This window comes from Drosophila willistoni (assembly GCF_018902025.1).
Source record: "Drosophila willistoni isolate 14030-0811.24 chromosome 2L unlocalized genomic scaffold, UCI_dwil_1.1 Seg196, whole genome shotgun sequence".
Classification (NCBI taxonomy): domain Eukaryota; kingdom Metazoa; phylum Arthropoda; class Insecta; order Diptera; family Drosophilidae; genus Drosophila; species Drosophila willistoni.
The window spans coordinates 388,016-413,810 of record NW_025814048.1 but is presented as its reverse complement, the minus strand read 5'-3'; the positions used below and the strand labels follow the sequence as shown (position 1 = coordinate 413,810).

The 25,795-nt window shown below is 38.2% G+C and overlaps 4 protein-coding genes across 11 annotated transcripts; 2 read left to right on the top strand and 2 right to left on the bottom strand.

Moving 5' to 3' along the window:
• Window positions 1-276: 276 nt before the first annotated feature.
• Window positions 277-2,896, top strand: LOC6639640 (ceramide glucosyltransferase). Its single transcript, XM_002062868.4, has one exon. It carries the CDS (start codon window positions 715-717, stop codon window positions 2,041-2,043), a length of 1,329 nt encoding a protein of 442 aa, XP_002062904.1. The 5' UTR covers window positions 277-714; the 3' UTR covers window positions 2,044-2,896.
• Window positions 2,897-4,749: 1,853 nt separating this feature from the next.
• LOC26530265 (synaptojanin-1) lies at window positions 4,750-9,843 on the top strand. Its single transcript, XM_015179016.3, has 4 exons — window positions 4,750-4,817; window positions 5,273-6,778; window positions 6,835-9,062; window positions 9,124-9,843. Exons 2-3 carry the CDS (start codon window positions 5,315-5,317, stop codon window positions 9,055-9,057), a joined length of 3,687 nt encoding a protein of 1,228 aa, XP_015034502.1. The 5' UTR covers window positions 4,750-4,817; window positions 5,273-5,314; the 3' UTR covers window positions 9,058-9,062; window positions 9,124-9,843.
• Window positions 9,731-12,519, bottom strand: LOC6639641 (outer dynein arm-docking complex subunit 4). 2 transcript variants are annotated; one of them, XM_015178958.3, is made up of 2 exons: window positions 12,391-12,519; window positions 9,731-10,507 (listed from the first exon to the last, which is right to left on the bottom strand). In XM_015178958.3, the coding sequence occupies exons 1-2, from the start codon at window positions 12,517-12,519 to the stop codon at window positions 9,854-9,856; spliced, it is 783 nt and encodes a 260-aa protein (XP_015034444.1). In that variant the 3' UTR covers window positions 9,731-9,853. The 2 variants fall into 2 exon arrangements, with proteins under 2 accessions (XP_015034444.1, XP_002062905.1); XM_002062869.4 differs by lacking the exon at window positions 12,391-12,519 and adding an exon at window positions 10,573-11,148.
• A 2,637-nt stretch (window positions 12,520-15,156) lies between these two features.
• Window positions 15,157-23,864, bottom strand: LOC6639643 (mucin-2). Of its 7 annotated transcripts, none has more exons than XM_023181799.2 (4): window positions 23,747-23,864; window positions 16,302-18,476; window positions 15,795-15,968; window positions 15,157-15,737 (listed from the first exon to the last, which is right to left on the bottom strand). In XM_023181799.2, the coding sequence occupies exons 1-4, from the start codon at window positions 23,844-23,846 to the stop codon at window positions 15,343-15,345; spliced, it is 2,844 nt and encodes a 947-aa protein (XP_023037567.1). In that variant the 5' UTR covers window positions 23,847-23,864; the 3' UTR covers window positions 15,157-15,342. The 7 variants fall into 7 exon arrangements, with proteins under 7 accessions (XP_023037567.1, XP_023037568.1, XP_023037570.2 ...); XM_023181800.2 differs by having other exon boundaries at window positions 15,795-17,744; window positions 18,228-18,476; window positions 23,747-23,860; XM_023181802.2 differs by having other exon boundaries at window positions 15,795-16,475; window positions 18,228-18,476; window positions 23,747-23,853.
• Between the last annotated feature and the right edge of the window lie 1,931 nt (window positions 23,865-25,795).

The window sequence follows — 25,795 nt, the reverse complement described above, 5'->3', positions numbered from 1 at the left end:
TAATTTTAGAGAACAAATATAGTTCTGAATACAATATTCGGCTGCTCTGGCCGAAATCTGCCAGCCCTGAAATCTAGCTTTAGCCGTTTTTTTTTACTTTTCAATATTGAAATCTCGAGTAGCTTAAGTAAATATTTACCATTTTCAATTTTAGGCCGACTAATGTCGACGATGTTTGCAAGCATCGATGTTTTCATCGTCAAACATCGATTAAACATCGATGTTTCGATAGTACCATCGATGTTATTTCCAGCTCTAATTTACTTTTTTTTATTGCATATTTTTTATTGGAATCGAACGCGTCGCGAACGGACAATTGCTCCTCCTCCGCCTCCTTTGCCCACCCACATTACGAAAAATGTTAATTAATCCGAGAAACTGATATGTGCGAAGAAAAGGAAACGCGAAAAAGCAACGCCTATTTAATCAGCGAGCAACCGAGAACAAGCATAAAAGACGACGGCATGTGCAGACAAGTCTCTGACTCAACGACAATAGCAACAAAAACAACAAAGAGAATTTTTAGTTTTGGATTTTTATCAACAGCAGCAGCAGACTGAAAAGCAAATTAAAGAAGAATCTAGATAGACCGCAGACAAATGCAAACCGATTGAATTCCCTACGAGATTTAAACCACATTTGAAGCAACGCCTCGAACCACCCCCACCCTATTCAAAGACACACACACTCAAACACACATAGCACACACAGACAATGTCACATTTACCCGCCCCACTGTATGGCTTCGCATGGATTTTTATGATTTTCTGGTTTGGCACTTGGATGGTCCATCTGATAGCAATTTGCTATGGGAAATTTAAGCTGCATAAGAAATCATGCAAGCTTCCAACAGAATCGTCACCACTGCCGGGTGTATCCATACTGAAACCGCTAATGGGCGTGGATCCCAATTTGCAGCATAATCTGGAGACATTCTTTACCATGGATTACCCATTGTATGAGCTACTGTTTTGTGTGGAGGATAAAGAGGATCCAGCTATTAAGTTAGTTGAAGGATTACTCGAGAAATATCCACGAATGGATGCCAAACTCTTTGTCGGCGGCTCGAATGTGGGCGTGAATCCTAAAATCAATAATATACATCCTGCCTATATCGCGGCGAAATATGAATTTTTCATGATCTCCGACAGTGGGATCAAAATGAAAAACGACACGCTCCTGGACATGGTGCAAAATATGTCGGAGAAACATGCTCTGGTCCATCAAATGCCATTTACCTGTGACCGAGATGGTTTTGCGGCCACTTTTGAGAAAGTGTTCTTTGGCACAGTACAGAGTAGAATCTATCTAAGTGCCGATGTTCTTGGGATCAATTGCCACACGGGCATGTCCTGTCTGTTGAGGAAATCTGTGATAGATCAACTAGGAGGCCTCAAAACGTTTGGCTGCTATTTGGCCGAAGATTTCTTCATTGCTAAAGGAATCACAGATCTTGGATGGAAAATGCGCATCTCGAATCAGCCAGCACTGCAAAACAGTGGACTCTGTGACATTGGCAGTTTTCAGCAACGTCTTATCCGTTGGGCCAAGCTAAGAGTGGCCATGGTACCTACTACCATATTACTGGAACCCCTTTCCGAATGCATGATCTTGGGCGCACTGGCTGCCTGGTCTGCCTCTCTATTGTTCAGTTGGGATCCATTGGTATTCTTTCTGGTGCATATACTCTGCTGGTTTCTATCAGATTGGCTGCTACTTTCCATTGTCCAGCATGGCTCGATGCCATTCCATAAATTTGAATTTGTTATTGGTTGGCTCTTTCGCGAGCTAACTGGTCCTTATTTATTTCTATGTGCTCTATGGAATCCATCGATACGTTGGCGTACCCGCACCTTTAAATTACATTGGGGCGGCATTGCCTATGAGCTGAACCCACAAATGGGACAGACTGCTGCTACACCCTCGTCATCGTTGTCATCGCTATTGGTGACGCAAATGCAACCAGCACCCACGTTATCCGAGGAAATTTTGGCCAATGACTTAACGACAACTACGTCAAAGCATCGCTTACTTGTATCGTAGCAGCAACTAGTTGTAGTTGTAGTTAAATTGCTTCTAGTTTTTTGTACTTGTAACTCATCAGACTTGAAAGAACTTGGAGAGCAACTAAATAAGAAATATGGGGAAAATGTGTTAGTATTATTAGCTAAAACCCTTAGTCACTATATAGAAAACTATGTACATTATTTTAGGCTTATAAAAGATTGTAAATTTCATTAGGCTACACAACATGTATAACACACACAAACACACACTCCCAGCCAGACAGCGATATATGAGAAGCAAATAGTTTAAGTAGCTTGTAAATAACCAATAGAAAAAAGAAAAAACCTAATAGTTTGAACGCATATCTTCATACAAAACTTATTCGAAAGAAAACTAAAGTAATTTTCGACGACACCTAATTGTACATTTATGCAATTAATTAAACTATTTTAAGATTAAGTAGTCTAAAAGAAATTCTTTGCAAAGTTGTTAAATCTGTTGAGCTTTGTTCGAATTAGATAAAACAACTATAGAAAGAGGACTTTTCTAAGGAAATTCTTTTGAATTGTTTTCATTTGTTCAGAATAATGATTTTTGGCTTAAATCCAATTTTATTTAACAGTTATAACTTAATACGCCGGGTCCTTTATAATTCATAGAATTTGAGATTATATACTACTCGAAGCGTTTGATATAATTTTGTTGTTTTCTTTTTTTGGCCACACTTTTGCTTTATTTATTGTTTTTTTGCTAAGCATTATTCTAATTTTTAGTTATACTTATTATTATTTGGAATTTTTGTATATAAGCTTTGAGAAAAACAGATGAAAAGAAAAACACTGAAATGCCATCGAATAAATCCAATTTAAATGATCAAGCAAAACCCTAAGCGATTCAAATTGTTATTTTTTCATGTCATTCGTTATGATTATTAATCCTTCTGTTATCGTTTGGGCCAAACAATGAGTCAGGCTCATTACTTGATGGTCTATTAACAATTGCTCGGGAAATTCTTTAATGTGAGTCAGCAAAGTAATAGAGATTCTTTATTACTTGGGGGGGTCAGCTAAATTAATAAACAAAACAACAAAATGTACTTGTTTCTCTCTGTGTGTATATGTGTGTGTGTGTGTAAAGTCTAATCCCAAGTACAGAAGGTGCGCTAAACTTTTTAGTCTTGTTTTTCATGCTAAATATCTAATATACGCACACATACGTACATACATGTATGTGTATAGTATGTCCAAAACAGACATCCCACTTTCTGGACCTAACCCAATTCATAGAAAATCTATGCAGAAGAACAGGTTTTATTTACAATTGAGCGATTACAATCTGCTTTTAAATTCCTTTTCTATCACAATCAGTGTTCTTTCCTATAAGTTTACTTAATTAATCTATATATACGGTATAGCAGCAAATATTCTAATACAAACATTTACAAAAATCTATATAAATGTACTAAATTCTAACCAAGTTTCAATTCAATTCGAAATTTGGGCTAAGTTTTAGTTTATAAGATCTAAGGCTTAAAATATATAAAAATAAACAAGAATTAAGATAACATACATATGACCAACATAAAAAGTTTACAATTGTTGTTATTCATGTTTCTATATCATGTATGTATGTATGTACATACATATGTATGTAGACATGTGTATTTATTTATTCTCCCGATAAGGGAGACAAGTACATGAATGAGTTCATGAGTCATTTTTAACTAGTTTATTTCTGTTTGTCGCTTTATATACAAAGTACTTTTTGTTTCTTTTTTTGTAACTGTGATTTACCATCGATCGGTCGTCTATAAACGATTTTAAGTGCCTCAATACAAAATGGTGTCCTCGTTGAGCTCATTTGCAATCAACAAACATTTTGTGAATTATCTAATCGAAATGTACGGAAATTTTGATGGCGTACAAACTAATAGACACGTGAGACGGACAGTAGCAGCCAGAGCAGCATTACCATTGCCATCTTAAAACGAAAATGTATCCATCTATTTGAGTCGGAACGAAATGACTGCCCAATTAAATGAACCCTGGGCCCTGGGTTCTTATCAAAACATATTTGGCATTCAAATCGGCATTAAGATATCACTTGCTTACGGAGATAATATAAAGTTACCATGGGTGTGTTAGTTTAAAGGTCTTTAGGTAACAAAGGAATTTAAAATCAGAGAGCCGGGGCTAACTTTGTATACCTCTACATTTATGACCTTTATTTGGTATAGCCATTCACAGATATATTAATTTGTTTAATTTGAAAGCAATCTGAGAATAGTCACTTTTCGTGACTTCTGGGAAGGGTATAAAAAAGAGTATTACTTCCTTCATAAAATTAAAATTATTTTAAATCTTTAAAAATGGCGGGCACATTTGATTAGTGCAATATTTTTACCGCTTTATTTAAATAATAATAAAAAAAAATCCAATTTTGGTTTTACCAGTTTTAACATTTTTAAATGTGGCCGCCCACCCAAAATGACTGAGACTTAGCACTTCCGGCTCCGACCTTAGCACTTTTTACTCAGACCTTAGCACTTTTTCCGAGGCAATTTTCGACTACCGATAAATTATTAATTAATTAGACACAAGATAAGTAACATGGAAAGTAAAACCTTTTTAAAATTTATTGTAAGTCAGTCTTTCGCTACTTGGACTAGACTTGTTAAAAATTTGAAAAATTCTTAATTTGCATAAAAGGCAGAACATGGACAAATACGCACCACTGTATGGACACAATTCATTCAACGAGAGGCCAGCTGGGCGAGAACCAAAGAAGCGAGTAGTATTAAAAACAAAAAAGTAAGTGCAATTTGTTTTTGTTCCAGAGCTAACGGATTGTGTGTAATTTTTTATGCAAATGCATATAATATAGTTTAGCCTAATCTCGAGGGAGCAGTGCGTTTAGTGTGTTGTATAAGCATTTCTTTGTTTTGTTTATGTTTCATAATATTGGAGCAATTGCTATTGATTTTTAACAGACCCCCATGCACACACATATACACACAGTGGATCAATAAAGTACGGGAACGGAACACACCTGATACAGCAAGTTTCTGTTGGAATTAGATGAGAAAAAATATAATAAACATAGCAGATTAATGAATTCTTCGAGTAAATAAAGAGAATGTGCTGATAATCTCTTGACTGACTGTGCCCCAGTAACGCACACACAAAGCCTCACAAACACACACAAACACATAAATAGCCGCCCACAATTTTGCAAAAGGTTTATACCAATATCTTTTCTTTTGCAGATGTTTTAGAAAAGTTATAGACGGCATAAACAGTTTCCAGCTATGGCCATGTCCAAAGTGATTCGTGTGCTGGAGAAATCCATAGCTCCCTCTCCGCACAGTGTCCTCCTGGAGCACCGCAATAAGAGCGATAGCATTCTCTTTGAATCGCATGCTGTGGCCTTACTCACCCAACAGGAAACCGATGTGATTAAGAAACTGTATACGAAAGTTTGCGATGCCTATGGATGTTTGGGTGCCCTTCAATTAAATGCCGGAGAAAGTACGGTTCTGTTTCTTGTCCTGGTCACAGGTTGTGTGTCTATGGGGAAAATTGGCGATGTAGAAATCTTTCGGATTACGCAAACAACATTTGTTTCACTACAGAATGCCGCTCCTAATGAGGATAAGATCAGTGAAGTGCGAAAGTTGCTCAATTCGGGCACCTTTTACTTTGCCCACACCAATGTGAGTGCCAGTGCCCAGGTTGGTGGTGGAGCTTCAAGTAAATTTGATATAACCCTTTGTGCCCAACGAAGGCAACGTTCCTCGGAGACGGACAACCGCTTCTTTTGGAATCGTATGATGCATATTCATCTAATGCGCTTTGGCATCGATTGCCAGAGTTGGCTGTTGCAGGCTATGTGCGGCTCGGTCGAGGTGCGCACTGTGTATATAGGAGCCAAACAGGCCAGGGCGGCCATCATCTCAAGGTTGAGTTGTGAGCGCGCTGGTACACGGTTTAATGTACGGGGAACCAACGATGAGGGTTACGTGGCCAATTTTGTAGAAACCGAGCAAGTAATCTATGTGGATGGCGATGTCACAAGTTATGTTCAGACCAGAGGCTCCGTACCACTCTTCTGGGAACAGCCGGGAGTTCAAGTCGGTTCGCACAAAGTGAAATTGTCGCGTGGCTTTGAGACGTCGGCCGCTGCTTTTGATCGTCACATGAGCATGATGAGGCAACGTTATGGCTATCAGACTATTGTGAATCTGTTGGGCAGCTCTCTCATTGGCAGCAAAGAGGGTGAGGCCATGCTGAGCAATGAATTTCAGCGTCATCATGGCATGTCTGCCCACAAGGATGTGCCGCATATCATATTTGATTATCATCAGGAGTGTCGAGGTGGCAATTTCTCAGCCCTCTCGAAACTCAAGGAACGCATAGTCGCCTGTGGGGCCAACTATGGTGTCTTCTATGCCTCCAATGGGCAGGTCCTTAAGGAGCAGTTTGGTGTGGTGCGAACTAATTGCTTGGATTGTCTGGATCGCACGAATTGTGTGCAGACCTATTTGGGTCTGGATGTCCTGAATTTGCAATTGGAGAGCTTAAAGCTGGGAGGCAAGCAGCAAAATGTCTCACGGTTTGAGGAAATCTTTCGTCAAATGTGGATCAATAACGGAAATGAGGTAAGTAAGATCTATGCCGGCACTGGAGCCATTCAAGGGGGATCGAAGTTGATGGATGGAGCGCGATCGGCTGCCAGGACCATTCAAAATAATCTACTGGATAACTCAAAACAGGTAAAATATCTATGTTACTTGAAATAATTAAAAAGAACAAGCTTATCCTCTTACAGGAAGCCATTGATGTTCTATTAGTTGGTTCTACTCTAAGTTCCGAGCTGGCAGATCGCGCTAGAATCTTGCTGCCATCAAATATGCTTCATGCCCCGACGACAGTGCTGAGAGAGCTATGCAAACGCTACACGGAGTATGTCCATCCACGTCTGGCCCGTGTGGCTGTGGGCACATATAATGTGAATGGCGGCAAGCATTTCCGAAGTATTGTATTCAAGGATTCTTTGGCAGACTGGCTACTTGATTGTCATGCACAGGCTCGTTCCAAAGCTCTGGTAGATGTTAACAACCCTTCAGAGCATGCAGATCATCCTGTAGATATCTATGCTATTGGCTTTGAGGAAATAGTCGATTTGAATGCCTCGAATATAATGGCAGCCAGCACAGATAATGCAAAACTTTGGGCCGAAGAGCTACAGAAGACAATCTCCAGGGATAATGATTATGTCCTGCTAACGTATCAGCAATTGGTTGGTGTCTGTCTGTACATCTATATACGTCCAGAGCATGCCCCACACATTCGAGACGTTGCCATTGATTGTGTAAAGACAGGATTGGGTGGAGCTACAGGAAATAAGGGCGCCTGCGCCATAAGATTCGTTTTACATGGAACTTCAATGTGTTTTGTGTGCGCCCATTTTGCAGCTGGTCAGAGTCAGGTGGCCGAAAGGAATGCTGATTATGCCGAGATCACCAGAAAGCTGGCTTTTCCCATGGGCAGGTCCCTAAAGTCACATGATTGGGTCTTTTGGTGTGGTGATTTCAACTATCGCATCGACATGGATAAGGATGAATTGAAGGAATGCGTCAAAAATGGTGATTTACCGACAGTTCTAGAATTTGATCAACTACGCAAGGAGCAGGAGGCTGGCAATGTGTTTGGCGAGTTTCTCGAGGGAGAGATTAGCTTTGATCCTACTTATAAATATGATCTATTTAGCGATGACTATGACACATCGGAGAAACAGCGTGCTCCGGCCTGGACAGATCGTGTGCTATGGCGAAGACGCAAAGCTTTGGCTGAGGGTGATTTTGGAGCCGCCTGGAATCCCGGCAAACTTATTCACTATGGACGCTCGGAGCTAAAGCAGAGCGATCATCGCCCAGTTATAGCCATTATTGATGCAGAGATTATGGAAATTGATCAGCAGCGCCGTCGCTTGGTTTTCGAGCAAGTTATTAGAGATTTGGGGCCACCAGATTCCACAATTGTGGTACATGTTCAGGAAACATCGTCCGCAAATGAGGATGAAGATGGTCCAACCATCTATGATGAGAATGTCATGTCGGCCCTCATAGCCGAATTATCCAAAATGGGTGAAGTCACACTTGTACGGTATGTGGAGGACACTATGTGGGTTACTTTCCGGGATGGTGAAAGTGCTCTAAATGCTGCCTCCAAGCGGAGCACTCAAGTCTGCGGTTTGGAGCTGGTCTTTGAACTGAAATCTGTCAACTGGCAGCATTTAGTGGACAATGAAATTGATTTGTGTACCACCAATACCATACCATTATGTGCAAATCCTATGGAGCAGGCCCAGTTGTTGAGTCAAATGACTCCGGAGGTGCCGCAGCGTCCAAAGCAACCGCCGACCCGACCACCGGCACGTCCGCCCATGCCTATGTCGCCAAAAAACTCGCCACGTCATATGCCTCATGCTGGGGTTATCAGCATTGTGCCCAAAGCTGCGGGACCGAGTCGTCCCCCGCAGCCACTAATGCAGGCTCCACTTCAGCCCGTGCAGGTGCCACCGCCACGTCCACCTGCAATGGTGGATGCCGGCAACGGCAGTGGCTCTAAATCGCAATCGCCCACGGAAATGATTAATTCCATAAGCAGTTCGACCTCAACCTCGTCATCTGGCAAAGCATCGCCAACAACTGGAGCTGCTCTATCGGGACCGCCCACACCACCACGTCAAATGACAAGTAAAACAGCCACGCCCATTACCACGCCAACAAGGCAATTGGCCGCCGATACGGCTTACGAGACTGCCAGCAATATCTATGAAGAGATCCAAGAGGATGTACCAGCTCCATGTCATCCACCGCCAGCGGGTGCACCGCCACCACCACCACCCGTTGTCCCACTGGACAGTCCCCGAAGGCAAGTGCCACCAATGGGACCACCGCCCCCATTACCCAATCGACGCGGTCCGCCACCGATACCAAATAGAAGCGGCAATGCTCCACCTTTACCTTCGCGACCTACCAACAACTAGATAAAGTAAGTAAATCGATCAGACAGAATCGAATCTGAACTAATTTTGTCCAATATTTTCTTTCAGTCGCCCCAACTAAAAAGGTGAGGTAATTGTTTATCCAAATGCATTCCATTTGTTGCTGCTGCGCTGTAATGTTAATGTTTAAACCAACCAAAATGCAATAAGCTCAATCTAAACATGAATATATATTTTATTATTTATGTTCAAAGTTTGTGAAACATTCTATATATGTATGTAGTTATATATCAATGATATATCATTATTTTCTGTTTACTGATAACCCCAAAAGAAAACCAAAATTGTCACCGATTATGAGCAAAATGAACAAACTACACAAAAAAAAAAAAAAAACTATATATACATATATATCAAAATCATACACAATATCGTATGTCTAACAGAATTATAGCCGTACTAGTCAAATTATGAAATAAAAAAAAAGAAAATACTTAAAAACAAAATATGTTAAACACAAAATATGTTGAACATATAAGATTGAGTATCAATTGTTCAACAACTCACTCACTAACTGCTACCTAAAGAAGTTTATATATATATATATATAATAATAATATTCCATATATTAATTGTTATTGTAAAGTTACTAGAACTTTGTTTCAACAAATGGCAAAAACAAAACTAAAACCTTTCGCAAACTACAAAATAAAAAACGAAAGGCTACACACAATATTGTATCTCTGTTGCATTCAAAAGAAAAAAAACAAAAAATGTTTTTAGTTGATTAAATGGTGTATTAACTAACTAGTACATGTAACTAAACAATCAAATTAAGTTAAAACCACTTGGGTAAAGCATCATTGGGTAGATTCTTGTGATTTGGCAAAGCGGTGCAAGGTCTTTGCTGACGCCAAAACTCTTGACGTTTATTAAGAAAGGCAACTGCCTCCTTGGCAAAGGTTGATATATTCTCTGTGTTCGTGTCGGCACGCACTAGATCTGGATGAAGCAGTAGCTTCTCCAGATATTCCTTATCCACACACAATTCTCCCAGCAATTTGCGTGCATTTCTACGCTCTAGATCCGCTTTGGTGGGCTTTCGCAGGGTTGGTTGTGTTGATGCTCCTTGGAATTTGGGAGTTTCCTCATCGGATTTGCGATTTCTGCTACTCTTGGGTGGAGCCGCAGTGGCTTTGGTCTTGGCTCCTATGGTATTCTCTATGGCTTCTTGAGTTTTTTGTACGCCTAGGCGAAACGAAGCCAATTCGGGGCGAGCACGCAGGCCGCGATGAAAGAACATAAGACTCTGTTCGAATTGACCTAAATAGTAGAGAGATTCGGCCTTTTGGTAAATGGCACGTATGTTGTTCTTATCCTCAGCCAAAGCGGTCTCGGCATCCTGCAGAGCCTTGGCCGATTCACCCAAAAGCAAATAACATTTACTCCGCGATATCAAAGCATTTATATCCGTGCTGTTAAGTTCCAGAGCCTGCAAAGCAAAAAAAGAAAAAGAGGTAAGATTAAAAGAATTCCCAATTAAGATAGAAAAAAAACCTTGCAAAAGAAATGGATGGCATTCTCGGGATTGGCATTCTTAATCTCTTTCAGACCCAACGCAATCACAGAACTAAGATCAGCCTCATCTGGTATAAGCAGAGCCTCATTACGATCCTGTTTCTGCTTAATTTGCAAACTTTGCTTAATATCAAATGCCCCCGCACTGACTGCAGCCGCTCGATCCTTGTCCGTATAGAAGTCAACGAAATTTTCCTTTGGCTTCTTCTTTTTAAGGATCTGTTCCTCGATGCGTTTACGTGCCGCCCTCAGTTCGGCTTCAATGCGATTGCCACGCTTTGTCCCAGCCAAGTCGGTGCCATCGCCATCGGCATTTTTGCCACCACGTGCACCACCACGATCGCCGGAGGATTTGCGTCCACCAACGCCATAAGAGTCCCGGCGATCCCAAATGGGTGGCTTATAGGAACTGCGACGACCCCCACGACCTTTTGACCTTTTGTTCGCTTCCTCTAATAATTCCTCCTCGGCATTCGCTCCTGTCCGTGTGAAACTTTGGAGTAACTCCTGCTCTTTGTCCACAGCCAGAATGGTATTCAAGACGCTATTAGACATTTCAGACTCGTTTTCGCGCTTACAAAGGATACAGGACACCCGTATAAACGTTTGTGTGAAAATTTCACACCTTTGTGACAGCTGCAAACAAGCAAATAATTGATTGCCCTGATGAACTCTGTTACCCAGGAGACCCAAATTTTCGCCTTTAATGGAATAGCAATCGATAGTAAATACTATTGGAAAGGTTGGCAAATGGGTTAAGGGGAAAGTTAACATTCCACATATGGGAATTGATGGAAAATAAACCGCTGCGATTGATACAATCGTATGGCATTATTCATTTTTTAATAATTAGGGATTTATTCAAAATGATTTTAATGGAGTTATATATGTTCATTTTTTAATTTATGTAGCCTGCCATTAATAAGATACTTAGGAGTCCTTAGTTGTCTCATTCAAATTGAAGACGAGTACTATTGATAATTAATTTATAATGACATAATTTATTTATTGCATTACTTATGTAAGTTTTATAAAAAGGACCAACACAGATATCTTTTGAAGCACCCTCGTCTCTTAATTCACAACAGCATTCATTAAAAAAAAAAACAGTGAAAAATGTTGTGGGTAAGAATTATAAGGGGATTTTTTAGGTTTTAATATTTTTAGTTTTCATAGTTTATGAAGTAACTCTTTTAACCACTTAAGGTAATTTTAAAGTACCTAAATGTTATTTAACTATTCCAGGAAGGAGCAATGGTAAAACAAGGTTGTTAAATTTTAGTAACCTTTGAAATAATAATAGAAAACAAGATAATTAAAATCCAATAAACTGAATTCCTTGGTAGCTATAAACTAATTTGTTTCACAAACATTGCGAAAAAGGAGTGAATTTGCATTATATATTAAAATAATAAGGAAACAATATAAAAGGTGAATAAGTAAAAGTAAGATGCAAATTATTTAGAAACTATAGATGGTGGCAGAGTTACGTTAACTCGTGGTGCTAGAGGACATCTGGAGTTTTAACTTATTGTTAGATATAGATTTCATCTATTTGTCAATTCTCTCAAAAACGTGATAAGTTGGCGCCCGTTAAATTCAATTGTTACCATTATTATGCCCCATATTACGAACTTTGTCTTTCTTTGGGGCCGCCCACAATGCTTGAGCTTTAAAAGCTTATCAAGCTTTTAAGCGCGCCCTCTTACGTTAACTTGAAATATATGTTCTAGAGTCTAGACCGCTAAAATGTGAAACCACTCTTTAAAGTGCTAACGCAATTAATTCTATGCTTACCTGATTATAGCCAAATAGAGCTTTATCGTAGGCCCTAACTTTCATATGATTATTGGACTGATCGCAAAGCAATTTAATGCTTGTCTCAATTTCCTCAATAGAATCAACTTTTGGTTTTTTACGCGGCATTTTCCTGTTGTGTGTTCTTTTAATTGTTCTGATTTACAATTTAATTAGGAGCTTGAAAATAATCCATTGGTTATTTAACAACATTGGTTATTTATACAAATTTATCAATAGTTTGTCATATGGCACTCCGATTATTTTATCTAGGTATATACTATTCCGCAATATCCTTGGAACGTCTGTTTGCCACGCTCGACATTTGCCAACTAAATTTGTTTTGCCTTCTTTTGCATCTACCTTTAGGACTCTTAGCTAGGGTCCCTTTTGAGTTATTGTTGTTTGGCTTGTTGTGGCTAGAAAGTTTGTGTTTCTGTGGCTTTTGTCTTGGGGGAAAGAGGTTGCTCCTAGGTATATATTTTTGAAAGTGCCTTCTCTGTTTGGGGTAAGTAAGTTATTTAGCATTCGCTGACAAGTTTCAATAAACTTCAATAAACTTCCATTACACTAACCCCCATAAATAAATTGTTTGATATCATACCAGCCCTTTATCTATAGGGGAACAATATATTAGTCTCCTGTCTATATCCTCATTTGCACACACTTAATTGAAATCGTTAAAAAATCATACATTCAGTTGGTTATGCCAACGAACTTTAATGGGTGGGAAATTCCCAAAGTCACGCACATGTTGGCTGCGTAATGAATCGACAAATCTGCCTTCCCAAAAATTTACTTTAATGAGTTTCGACATCAAGAACACAAACCTTGGTAACAAAGTCAATTAAAAACTTAAATGATAAGCTCCCTAAAAATCTTTCTTTCGCATATTCCCTAGGCAATAAATATAGCAAAACCTGGCCACAAAATGAGCCCAAAATGAAGCGCTTCCTTGCCAAAACTCATTTGCCATTCACTTGTTAAGAACCTCTACCCTCTATCCCTGTATCTCTATATAGCATTCTGAATTTCGACATGTTTATGAACTCATGCAAATTGCTATTAATTTTCTTGTATTGTTTTTAGAGTAAATAAATAAGTTTGATGTCGAGTCCTTGCGTGCTCCTGGCTCATTTTCTATATGCCAACCTTCGCGGCGGCGTGGCAAAACAATTTTATTTGTCCTGCCCTCATAAGCCAAATACTTTTCGACTTTATAGACCTCAAGTCATAGTTTACTTCCTTCCTTCTTTCCTTTCGTTTCGGTTTCATTTCACAATGGGGGAGAAATTATGTTATTTGCATTTGTTCAAGTTGGCCTCCGCCTTCCTAAATAACAATAATGTAGGTTAGTTTAGTATTAGACAAACTTAAATGCCAAATATTGTGTTTACGACAATTCCAATTGTGTTGACACATGAGGTAACAAAAAAAAAGAAGTAATAGAAGCAATGGCTTGACTTTGATTTTAATCGTTTGGCTAGAATTGCATGCAATTGCGATTAGTTCACCTGTTGCTAACAGCGGAAAGTGTCAGGGAGTAAAGAGTGTTAAGGACAAGACGAGCGTATAGAAAAACAACTTTAAATAACAGTAACGTTTTTCTTAAGAATTAAATTAATTAAATAATGCTAGATTGAATTGAATTTCAAATACAATATTTTTGGAAACTTTATTTGATTGCAGTTCAATTGAATCCAGAAACAGAAAATTATTATTCCAATACATGGGTCAAGATTTCGATCGCCATCTAAATTTTTCTACCCATGCAGAGAGAATTTTAAAAATGGTCAGATTTTTGTTACGCCTCTATTTTGAATGCTATTGGAATGAAAGCAGGTATTTAAGGTATTGGTAGCATTGTTGCATTACTCTACCTTTTTTATTAGGCGATAATAAAAGGAAATATTTCCGGAGCCCCAAGTGTGGATCTGCCAACGGTGGACGACGTCGACGATTCCCTTTTTCTTTTTTCAGACTTTTTCGCGGCATTTTAAATTTTCGACTTAACGCTCGAGCGGAAGTCGGCCTTTTCGACTTTAAAAAAGGAATTTAGAATGATTCGAAGAATATTAAATTATTATTATATTATATATAAAACTTGAAATTCAAATCATTATTTTTAGGCAAACGGATTAATGGAATGCCGATATAGTAATAGGAAATTAAAAAAAAAGAATTAGAATAATTCAAAAAAATCTTAAAGAAACTAGAAACATACTTTTTATGTTAGATAGAGATGCATTATAGTGAACCTTTTTTTCGTCTTTTTGACAATGTTGCGTATCCCATTAATGTGCGATGGAACTAACTTGTCATCCAGAAGCGAGTTTGTGTGGTGCCTTCAGTCCAGAATGATACGAAACATTCTTTATTTGTCCGTTTTATAAGGTAGATGATTGTATTGTATTGAGCAATAATCCTTTCAATATTATTGGGATCGTAGCTAATCCATTTTTTTTTTTTAAATTGGGCCATTTAACCACAATTTACTTTGGTAACTGAATTGCATTTGCCCTGGTGCTGTTATTTCTTAGAAAATATTTTATATTATTTTTCTTAGACCCATCGTGGCATCTGCAATCTGTTATTGCCCTTTGTGGGTCTTTGGCAGTTTTCTCTTCCTACCTAACTAATTTCTGACTAAATTCTCTTGGTAAAGAACAACATTTTAACAAACATTACTATATTTTTAATAGAATAATTTTATGTATTATTTTTTTGCCTACCACATCAATTCTCCTAAAATAGAAGAGCATGAACTTTTAGTATATGATTTTTAATTTTTACAAATATTATTTGAGTGAAATTCGTTTACACATTGTTACTAAGTACAACGATCGTGACACGATGACAACTTATAAAATTATTAACATAAGAACATTATAAATAATTTAAAGTATGTGGGTCGATTTTTTCACCCCATCATCTCTCTTCCTCTGACTATTATTATTGGCCTTCGGAGCGTTGGACATTGTCGAAGGGCACCAGAATGCCGGGTGGTCCGCCGAATCGAGATGTCGTCGAGTGACTGGAAGCAGCGGAAACCAGTTCGGGCTGATGTTGACGCTGTTGCGGCTGGAAGGGTCTCGGGGGCTCCGACGAGTGGGGTGATAGTACGCCCGATGGTGCTCCAAAACCTCCATTATAACGACCAGGATTCGAAGTGGGACGAGCCTTGGTGCCCTTGACATTGTTACTAAACTCATGCTGATCACCAGCCACATAAATATCAGGTTTGGAGGCTACCTGGGGCCGGAGTAGTCCCGCCGGGGCACCAAATCCTCCAGTATATTTGCCCGGATTGACAGCTGGCTGAGCTGCTGGAGCAGGAGCAGGAGTTTCTGCAAAGCCAGAGGTGTTAAGGTCAAATTATGGTTATGGTTGGAGTTAATGCTTACCCTTACGCTGATTACTAATGACTGGCGTACTTATGACCTTGCCCTCATCGCTCTTAGTGTACTCCACTTTGTGATTTGTGTCGGCGTTGCCTGTATTGAATGGTGGGAAGGATTCATCGGTGGCTGGTCGTGGCGGTTCAGTGGGTTGGTGGCTTACTGCTGTATCGAAACGTGCTGCAAAATTGATGATAGAGTTTGTACTTGGATTGTAATCAACTGGCAGACTGGAGGAGACAGTTTCATCGGCCAATGGCTGGGATAAGGGCGGTATGAGCACCGATGGGGGCTCTACGGTATTTGTATCCTCATCGCCTGGGCCTTGCTGCTGATTGAGTTCTGGAAGCGTAAGCGTTACTTTTGATGGAAAAGCAGAGGATACGGCTAAAGTCGTTGGGATTGGAAAGGGTTTCGGTGTGGAAGTGGTTATTTTGGATGTGACTGGGATATTTGCAGAAGTTCCTGTTGATGCAGTGAAACCTTGTGGCTTAAAATCATTCGGTTTACTACCTCCGCTCACTCCGACTCCAATTCCTTGTCCAGCTGGTGGATCCTTAAAATTATCCGGGTTGAAGGGTACACCGGGTCCAACATCGGGATAATCAAAGTCACGCAACCATGTTGGTATTGTTGCCGAATCGAAGGGATTGGTAAGATCAGCATCTTCTGGTTTTTTATCAGGAGCTGCGAGAGTAGTTGTAATTGGTTTAATTTGCGGTTTTTGAGTGGTTCTTGGTCTTGCTGTGCTTGTGGTGCTAGTTATGGTGCTATGCGTGACTGGTTTAGGTGAAGTGGATGTTGTCGTCGTAGCTGTGGTAGTGGTTCTTGGCGTTGTGGTCGTTGTCGTGGTGCCCGCTGTGGTCGGTGGGGGCGTCAATTGGACATTGTTTAGATCAACAAATGGCTCAAATGGTGGCTCTAAATCATTGGCCAACGTATGATTATATTGATCATTATCGGTTGGCACTATAAAAGTGACTGCTACATCGAGATCCGAATCGGTTACTTCCTGTAGCCAAGGCGGCAAAGTATAAGCATATTCCTCTTCGCCCTTCTCTAGCTTATATATGGAGGCAGGATCCAATGGAGTAGTACTTCTTGGTGCTTGAGTGGTGGTTGGTCGACGTGAAGTTGTAGTTGACAAAGTTGTAGTTGATAAAGTTGTAGTTGATAAAGTTGTAGTTGATGTTGTTGGCCTTCTTGTCGTTGTGGTTAATTTCGTGGTGCTATAGTGAGCTGTTCCCCTCTGGCGATTTGGGAACCTTCCTGGATTTCTAGGCGTAGTGGTGCTACCCACATGTGCATTGGTGCCATGGGCACTTGGTGGTCCTTCTGGACGTTGACGTTCACCAACAGTTACCACTTCAACGCGACCCTCTGTGATGGGTGATGCATCCACCGGATTTAGGCCATTTCCGCCACTACTCAAACTTAGTTGAATATTATGAGTGATGGGATCCTGAATACCCTGAACATATTTGTTTGGCTGCTGCGCGGTTATGATTTGTGGTTCGGTCTCATGCTCGGTTTCCGTTTCAAATGGCGGCAAGAGGTCCCAGGCAATAACACTAAGTGGTTTCTGTGCTCCATCCGTAGCTGGAGTCCACGCGACTGGTCCACCTATGTTGGCATCTTGCAGCTGTAACTCACGTATGTAGTCGGGCAGAGTGCCACTTGCCAATTGTGGTGCATGGACACTCTCCTGACGCTGTTGTTGTTGTTGGTGGTGGTGGTGCTGCTGCTGCTGCTGCTGCTGCTGCTGCTGCTCTGGTAAGGGCACTAAATGAGCCTGTTCCACTTCCACCTCAGTCGATGTGGTTTGGTGTGGTGGTGTTAGTGAAATGGCAAGTGTTGGTGGTGCAAATGAACTCGTCGAATAAGTGGTGGAGGTGTTGATGTCGCTGATGTTGGACGTGCTGGACATGCGAGGCGTATCATCCACGGCTATGGCATCTAATTGAGAGGGATGTGTTTGAGTTGAGTATTTCGCTTCAAATGGACAAAGATTTGAAGGCATCTTTGGGATAACGCGGGGACTGGGTTTAATTCTAAAAACCGGATTCAATGTGAGCAGGGAAAAGGGGGGTGCTGCGTGCTCAGGACTTGGTGGTGCAATGGGAAATTTTTGATTTCTAGGCTGGGGGAGTGGGGTGCTAGTAGTTAGATGCGTTTGGTTGGTTATTTGGCGTTTAATGTGATTGGATACAATGCTGCTTGGACTAATGCTAATGCTAGTGGTGCGAGTGCGAGTGCGAGTGAGTGGTGCATTTGCATTGGCTTTTTTGTGATTGCTTTTTGTGTTCGTAGTGGTATTTGTATTGTTGTTGGTGGTGCTGCTGCTGTTCTTGTTCTTTGTGTTCTTATTGTTGCTGACACCGCCGTCTGCTGCTCCACTCGCCGCTCCTCTCGTTCTATGCTGTGCTGTGAAGAACTCACCAATATGCGGCGGCAACAAATCATCCGCCGGCTTTCGTATCTCTGTTATGCCCGATGCATAGGTGGGTATCTCGAATTGTAAACCCTGTGCACTGACTACTTTACGGCCATCGGGCGTATCGATGGGATGAAGGGAATCAATCGGATTGCCATAGCTATCGACAGCTCGCTCATTGAAGTCAGCGGTCTGGTCTGGTGTATCGACCAAAGGTGGTTGCAATTCTAATGCAAATGGCGATTGCCGTACATCTGTTGTGAGAGAAGGTAGGAGGAGGTGCAGTTTTGTTTTGTTTTGTGTTGTTTTCGCTTCTAATAAAAAGATGCAATGGAGCAATTGCAATCAGTTAAATGTGTTAGAAACAGTAGAACAGGCAAAATTGTAAATGAAAATGCAGAGAAAATGAAATGTGGTAGAAGAAAAGGAGGGTAGCTAAACGTAAATGGAGAGGGGGAAAAGTGGCTGCCGAGAGGTAGACTGTTTGGCATCTCTTGGGCAATTTGCCTGCCATTGTTGCTGATTGATTGACATTGACTAAGATGGGCCATATATCTAATGTCTCCCCCAATGTTGCTCATTCTTTGATGTGGCGGTGGTGATGGCGTTTTGTGGTTGTAAATGTTTTCGTTTTTCCAATGTTAGATTTGGTTGTTTGTTATTTACACTAAAGGTTTTTCTAAACACTAACTACGAACAAAATTCAATTTAGTTTCGTTAGTCAGCCAGGTTAGTAAGTGATGGACTCTTTCGATGTGTATGTGTGCGCTTGTGTGAGTGTGCGAGTCAGGTGTTAAATTGACATACATACATACAAATAAATTGTAAATGTGAGCAAATCAAGTTCGTTGCCTAAGTCTTTCCTTTGTTTTTCTAACTTGTAATATATTCGATGGTTTTCTTCAAATGATTAAACATTAAGTAATATATTCTTTAACAGGTTTAAATATTTTTCATTAGGGAGTCTAACTCTGCGAAATATTGACAATTTCGAAGAGTAATATTGACAAATATTGACAAATTCATGGATAAATAGTTGTGCATCTTTTTGCACAAACTGTTTTTTGTTTATGAAACTAACTTTTTTATTCCATATGTTTCTTTGTTCTACTTACAATATAATTAGTAAAATTTAAGGAACTTCTTGCTAAAAGTTTGTTTCTTTTTTTTTTCACATTAATATTACTAAAATATAAGAAAATCGTAATTTTTTAATTTATATGCCATTTATACATATACAATGTACATATAAGCGAATATATAAAAATTAATGAATTAAATGTTGTCGCAAACGGAGGGGAATTTTAGAATGCGGTTTTGCCCAGTTTGTTGTGTGTGTGACTCAATCAAAAGGTAATCAAGTTGAGAGAGAGAGAGAGAGAGAGAGAGAGAAAGACAGACAGAGCGAGGGAGAAGGTAGCTATGAAGATCACGTTGGGCGGTTTGGATTTGCTTAGTCAGTTCCGGCTGTTAAACATATGTATAATTCTACATATATTTTCTAGACAAGTATTTTCTATATATTCATCTCTAACTTATTTATGCCATTCATTTGCATTTTATTATTTATCTCATGGGTTGGGTTTTTAATTTTGATTTTATTCTAAATGCGATTCCAAATTGTTTTAAATTTATATCTCCACTAATGTCACTAGTGACAGTTGATGGAACTTTTGCTTATCAGACCCTGAACTCGCATCTTTCAGCCGTCATATGCAACTCGTAGATATAAATTGCATAGCAAGATATGACCATGTCTAGATATAGAATATGACTATTACATGAGGATAGTGGCAAGTGGCATTAAATATTCATAATCAATCTTTTAATTCTAGCTTCCTAGTAGTAACAATTCAGTCCCTTTTTCTCTCTCCTTACGCCCTCTAACCACTTATTTGCCCTCACTGATTTTAACTCAACTTTATTTATTTCTCAAGTTCAGGCGCCAATTAAGTTTTGCTTGTTTCTGTTTGTTTATTTATTTCTTTTTTATTGTGTTTAATAAATTAAAGGTTTTTTTGTGTTTTTTAATTGATTGACAGCTTCACGACATTTGCGCACCCACCAAAAAAAGACAATGGCATATATTTTTTCTTCTTATTAAATTTTGCACACTTTTTTTTTGTTGATTGTGTTGCCAGCTTATGACAAGTTGTCGTTGTTGTGATTAAATCAGCCTTCGCTTAAAAACAAAACAAAAATTTGTAATGGATTTTTGGTATCATCCAAGGCCTTGACTTATTAAAGCTGTTTCAAATACCACCTAACCCACACATCATATCGATACGTTGATTAAACGCCAGGCAAAAAAAAAAAAAAAACAAACAAATTTATAATCAAATTTGCCAATTTCAAGAACATAAATTACGTTGCTTTAAAAGGTTCTTAAATTGCTTCATCATTTTGTGTTCTATTAGCGGCTGCTTTTTGAAGATTTGCCACACAAAATTTCCCAATATCTACTTAATGTCTAATGATTTCGTCTAATAATCTATCGGGGGAAATCTCATTTGAAAAAACGTTTGCCAACTTTCCGTTTCATGTTAGCCCAAATGAAAAGTTGGCCAACATTTGTATGCCTTTACCCTATCAGAAAAAATATATTTACAACGATATTTGCAAAGCATTATTAACACCAACCACACATATTAATTTGAAACCAAATCCATAAATCATAGAAAATGGCAATAAAGCACGCTTGAAAATTATGAAAGATGAAATCCGTGCGAATTTGTTAATTATTACGTATATGGAATTCATTAAGATAGAAATCCATTGATGGGAAAAATGGCCACAATGTAGAGCAAGAAATGGCAAAAAAATACATATATTGTCTATCGTCGACGAGGACAATGGTCTAATAGACGAGTATCATAAAGACTCAAAGGTTATACACAACTTATTAAAATTAAATCATAAATCTTGCAAATTAACTCATAAATATGAGGCTAAATGTGCAATAGACGACATTTAGTTGCCCTTTAAGTGCTTGTAGAATCGTAAAGAGGGAAGATAAAATATGCACACAATTGCAAATATCTAACATAAGAACCTTTTCAACTACGACATTCTTACGACTGGAAGACTTGTTTTCGCTAGGACTCAGTCAGTTAGTTGATTTTACAAACTTCTACAAAACACTTACGACTTCTTTTCTTATACTATTTAAGTACCATTAAATTTAATTGCTTAGAACTAAATCATATTATTCCAATTTGAAATAAGCATTTTGTAACCTGACTGTCAGTATCTAAATAAAAAATTTTTATTAAAATTATATGCTTTTAAAACTTTCAGTCGTCTTACAATTATAACGAATAAGAAACATTAAGGACTTGTTGGTATATGTGTGTATATTTGTTCGTTTGGAAACAAGCAAAGATAAAAATGTATTTACATACATGCAGACATATGTATGTATATGTATGAACAGACCATATGATTCTATGATAAAATCTAGTTAAACTGAGTTATTCACCTAAATTGGTAATGATCCAAAAACTAAAATAGAAAAGCGTCATCAATTTGGTAAAACCTTTTACACCATTTAATCTTAGCGATGAACGGTACTTAAAAATCATAACTATAAAGTTAAATATTTTTATGTTATGATTTTCCAATAACCTTCGTACCTAAGATTATACATATGCTTTCCTTGATTTTTCAACAAATAAATCTCTTTTGTGGGCCCTTCCATGACCTAAATCTTTCTCAGAAACAACAACAATATTATCAGCATCAACAACAAAAGAAGTCAACACAAATTATCATAACAACAAACGCGCAAAAACGAAGTACCAGAAAATTTATAGACCAAAAAAATAAGAGATACTTTATATAAAAGCCAAAAATAGAAATATCGTTTGTTATTGCTACTAAAATATTGCGATGACACAGTGCAAGATCTGCAGCTCCAGAGGTCGTGTCTTTAAATGGAGGCCTCCGGACGACAATGACAAACAAGATGATGACGCCGATGATGATGATGATGATGATGTCCCTTCCAAAGGGGAAGAGAAATGAAAATGAAGACGACATCGACATGAAAGCCTTGCCAAGTCACGTCATCTGCCTTTTGGGTGTTTAGCTTACATAATATTTTGTTGTTGCTTTGTCTTAAGGTTGGTTTTTCTGTTAAGGTCTGTTTATGGCCAACAGCTTCTCGAATTTCATGAGCTTTCGAGTTGCCGTTGGGAACACAATATTTCTAGTTGTTGTTGCTGCTGCTGGATGATATTTATTTTCAGCTACTTGACTTTAGGCCGAAATATTTGCCCAATTTGGTAAAGTGGCATAAATTGTTTAACAAACAAACACAAGAAAAATAAATATGATGTAGTTTAACATATTTTTCGGCTAATTTGTGTCTAGAGTAAAGGGCCACCAGGGAAAAAGCCATCAAAAATGTGGGTCAATTCATAATTAACGAAGGAATGGAATTGTTATTAGTTAATGCTAAAAGAAAGGACACAGAACAGAGACGCAAAGGCGAGCGAAAGCGATCTATGAAATAAAAAACAATATTAGTCACATGCAACAGGTAATAAACAATTTGTGCATTTGGAGATTTGCCTAAACAATTGCAGCATTACAAAATATTAAAAATTGGCTTTACAAGTTGTAAAATGTCTTTAAATTTTTGTTTGTGGTAATTTTTAAAGATCTCCTACTGCTCAATCATTTTTGAATTTAACTACAAGTTGTACGACATACATATTAACGATACATTTACTTTTTGTTTTACATTTAAGCAAATCTTAAATAAAAATGAAGTGATTTTGGTAAGGTTTTGATTTTGTAGGTTTCTAATTTAATATTTTTCGCTATATTTTTTTTGTTTTTATCTATTATTTTGAATTTTCTCGTTTTTTTTTTTACTTTCTGCACTTTAAATTATTTTTGTTTGTTTATTTTAATCTTTTTTTTCTGTTGATTTGTGCCTACATTTGGATTTTTTTGTATTTCCTTAAGTTTTCTTTCTTTTTTTTGTTATTTTCTTAATCTTTTTAACTTTAAAATGCAATTACAGAGCAATATTGTCATAAGTTTCTAATAAAATCAACGAAAATCCCTGATCATTACTAGAAAATAAACTTCTATATACATGTATCATCTAAGTGTTCCTAAGTCTAACATTAATTTACCTTTTCCTCAAGGTGGACTTGCAAATAGAAAATAGTCTCAAAGATAATTACAAAGACAAAATTGAGTAATAGGCAAGTGGGGAAATTGTAAGTCAAAGACAGGCACTAACAATAAGTACATATATTCGCATGCCTATAAAGATTAGATAAGTAACACAGAAAACCCCGATTATAATGAAGAACATCCATACAGGTTATTCTTAATGCCAGTACACAATTTTGAATAAATTTTTTTCTTTAATTATACTTAAAGTTTTGCGCAAGTGAGAGAACAACTGAAAGTTTATGTTTACGCAATTTTTGTGTTGAGGAATTTAGAATGAAACCTGTATATATATTCTACATATATATGTACATATATATTCATATATACTATATACCAGGCCGTCCATATGCCATATGATTATTGAGATTCAATAGCAGGAAGATGAGGGCAAATAACTTGCAGCTATTGCGTTGCATTCTCAAATGGATTTCCATTTTTTTTTTAAAGGTGATTGAGCTGAGAATAAATTTTTTTGTAGATCTTCCAGTGGGTATTGTTGTTGCTATTTTGTTGTGTTTTTTTTTTTTTTGTCACGCAATTAACAATTTTAGTTTCAAAATGGGCATTGCCCAAAAAACATCTGAAAAAGTCGCGTTTGAATTAAATTAGCGCGTAGGCAGAATAACAAATTTTCGATACGGATACAGAGTCAACGACGATCACCGGGCGACGATATAAAAACCCAGCAACTTGAAGTTATTGCCTAATCCAAATAATAATGTAAGATTTCTTATTTTCTTCTTCACACATAAAATTCAATCAATTTTTGTGACACGATCACGAAGTGAACACCGAAAAATGCAAAAAGAGATGCTGATGCCAATTGCCACTACAACAGCGACGACGACGATGTGTAACGGAGTGACGAACTGACGAGGTGACGATATGTCGAGATGCGCTCGAGCGTTAAACACGTCCGCAGCTTACGGATTCTGCGCTTTCAATAAACTTGGCAACCAAATGGAGTAAGCTTGAAGCTTGGATCGAACAGAGGCAACAGCTGCCGCTGCTGCTAAGACAGCGACTGAGGCCTGAGGACTGAGACTGAAATCTGGAGACTTGCATACATACTTACGAGGGTAACTACCAAAAATCGCAGTAAGCTAAGCGAAACTAACTGTTTTATGTGTAATTTTTAGCAGAGAACCAGCTCAACTTTTTCCATTCGATTAGGAATACTTACATATATGATACTGTCATACAATTTGCCCAAGACATCTAAAATTACCTAACGATGTGTTAGGTTTAAATTTTGGACAACAATTTTCAGTGTTAGTTAGTATTTAACATTTTTTAGCTCTGACTTTGATATTTCTTGGAAAAATCTTACCACAAATAATTATTTCAATTTAAATTTGAAGATGGAATTCAGAAAAGTGTCTTCACACTAGGGATAAAACTTTTTTTTACATAGGTTAGAGAAGAATTAGGGCAAAGCTTTAATTCCATTCCATCCATGAATATTATTTTTAGTTTGCCCCTCGTTTTCTGTGAGTAGAATCGTATGTACATATGTATGTATATTAATAATTATGAAGGAAACACACACACACACACACAAGGCAACAGAATGATCTCTCACTCTCACTGTGTCGTCCCTCCCCATCTCGAATGTCTCGTATGCCATGCGACATTCTAATTTCAGACTTAAAATTTATCAACAACAATCGATCTGTGATCACATTGAATTGAACATTTTCCATTGTCTGGTTTTCACATACTGGAAACTGGAAACAAACACCGGCTGACAGTGAAATTAATTATTGTAATTACTTGTAGCACCATCTCACATTTTCTATCCCCCCATCCGCCCCCTTTTGACGGATTCCCCAATGCCTTTCAAGGTCATCGCGAACCGCAATCCCAATTCTCCTCTCATCTTCTCATGTCTCTTGTTTCGGCTTATTTACAAGACAAAAGGCTAAAATTATTAAGATCGTCTACACACGTTTTCCCCCTACCCAGTCAAAGTCAGTGACAGACCAGAAGAGACACTTTATATATGCCGATTGCATATATTATGCAAATTGTGAATGAAATCGAGTCTATTAGTTTGTGCTTTGTTTTGACAACTTTAACTTTTTTTAATTCTACTACTAGTGAAAAGGTGTCGTCAAAAAAGCTATTTCTATATCCTGTTCTAAGATCTTAAGTTTAACATTCATTTGGGGTTGCTTTCATTTTCATTTGTCCGCCTGAGAAGTCTCATTAATCTCGTCTGTTTTATGATCGCTTGTGCTCAATCTTATGTGATGTGCGTTGACATAAGCTTAATATATATGCTTTTCAAGACTTTAAGTCGTTGAACTTGTGCTGATTCAAGATTAATGGCCAATTGAGACAATGGCAAATCAATGATTAGATCATCAACATCATCATTCTC

Excerpts from the sequence above, each read along its gene's own strand:
- LOC6639640 (XM_002062868.4), top strand. The coding sequence starts at position 715 with ATGTCACATTTACCCGCCCCACTGTATGGCTTCGCATGGATTTTTATG.
- LOC26530265 (XM_015179016.3), top strand. The coding sequence starts at position 5,315 with ATGGCCATGTCCAAAGTGATTCGTGTGCTGGAGAAATCCATAGCTCCC. Across the intron at positions 6,779-6,834 it reads TACTGGATAACTCAAAACAG|GAAGCCATTGATGTTCTATT; the intron begins GTAAAATATCTA and ends ATCCTCTTACAG.
- LOC6639641 (XM_002062869.4), bottom strand. The coding sequence starts at position 11,148 with ATGTCTAATAGCGTCTTGAATACCATTCTGGCTGTGGACAAAGAGCAG. Across the intron at positions 10,508-10,572 it reads CCATCCATTTCTTTTGCAAG|GCTCTGGAACTTAACAGCAC; the intron begins GTTTTTTTTCTA and ends TTTGCTTTGCAG.
- LOC6639643 (XM_023181797.2), bottom strand. The coding sequence starts at position 23,846 with ATGGAAATCCATTTGAGAATGCAACGCAATAGCTGCAAGTTATTTGCC. Across the intron at positions 18,477-23,746 it reads TATGGCATATGGACGGCCTG|ATGTACGGCAATCGCCATTT; the intron begins GTATATAGTATA and ends CTCTCACAACAG. Across the intron at positions 15,738-15,794 it reads CATTAGTAATCAGCGTAAGG|AAACTCCTGCTCCTGCTCCA; the intron begins GTAAGCATTAAC and ends CTGGCTTTGCAG.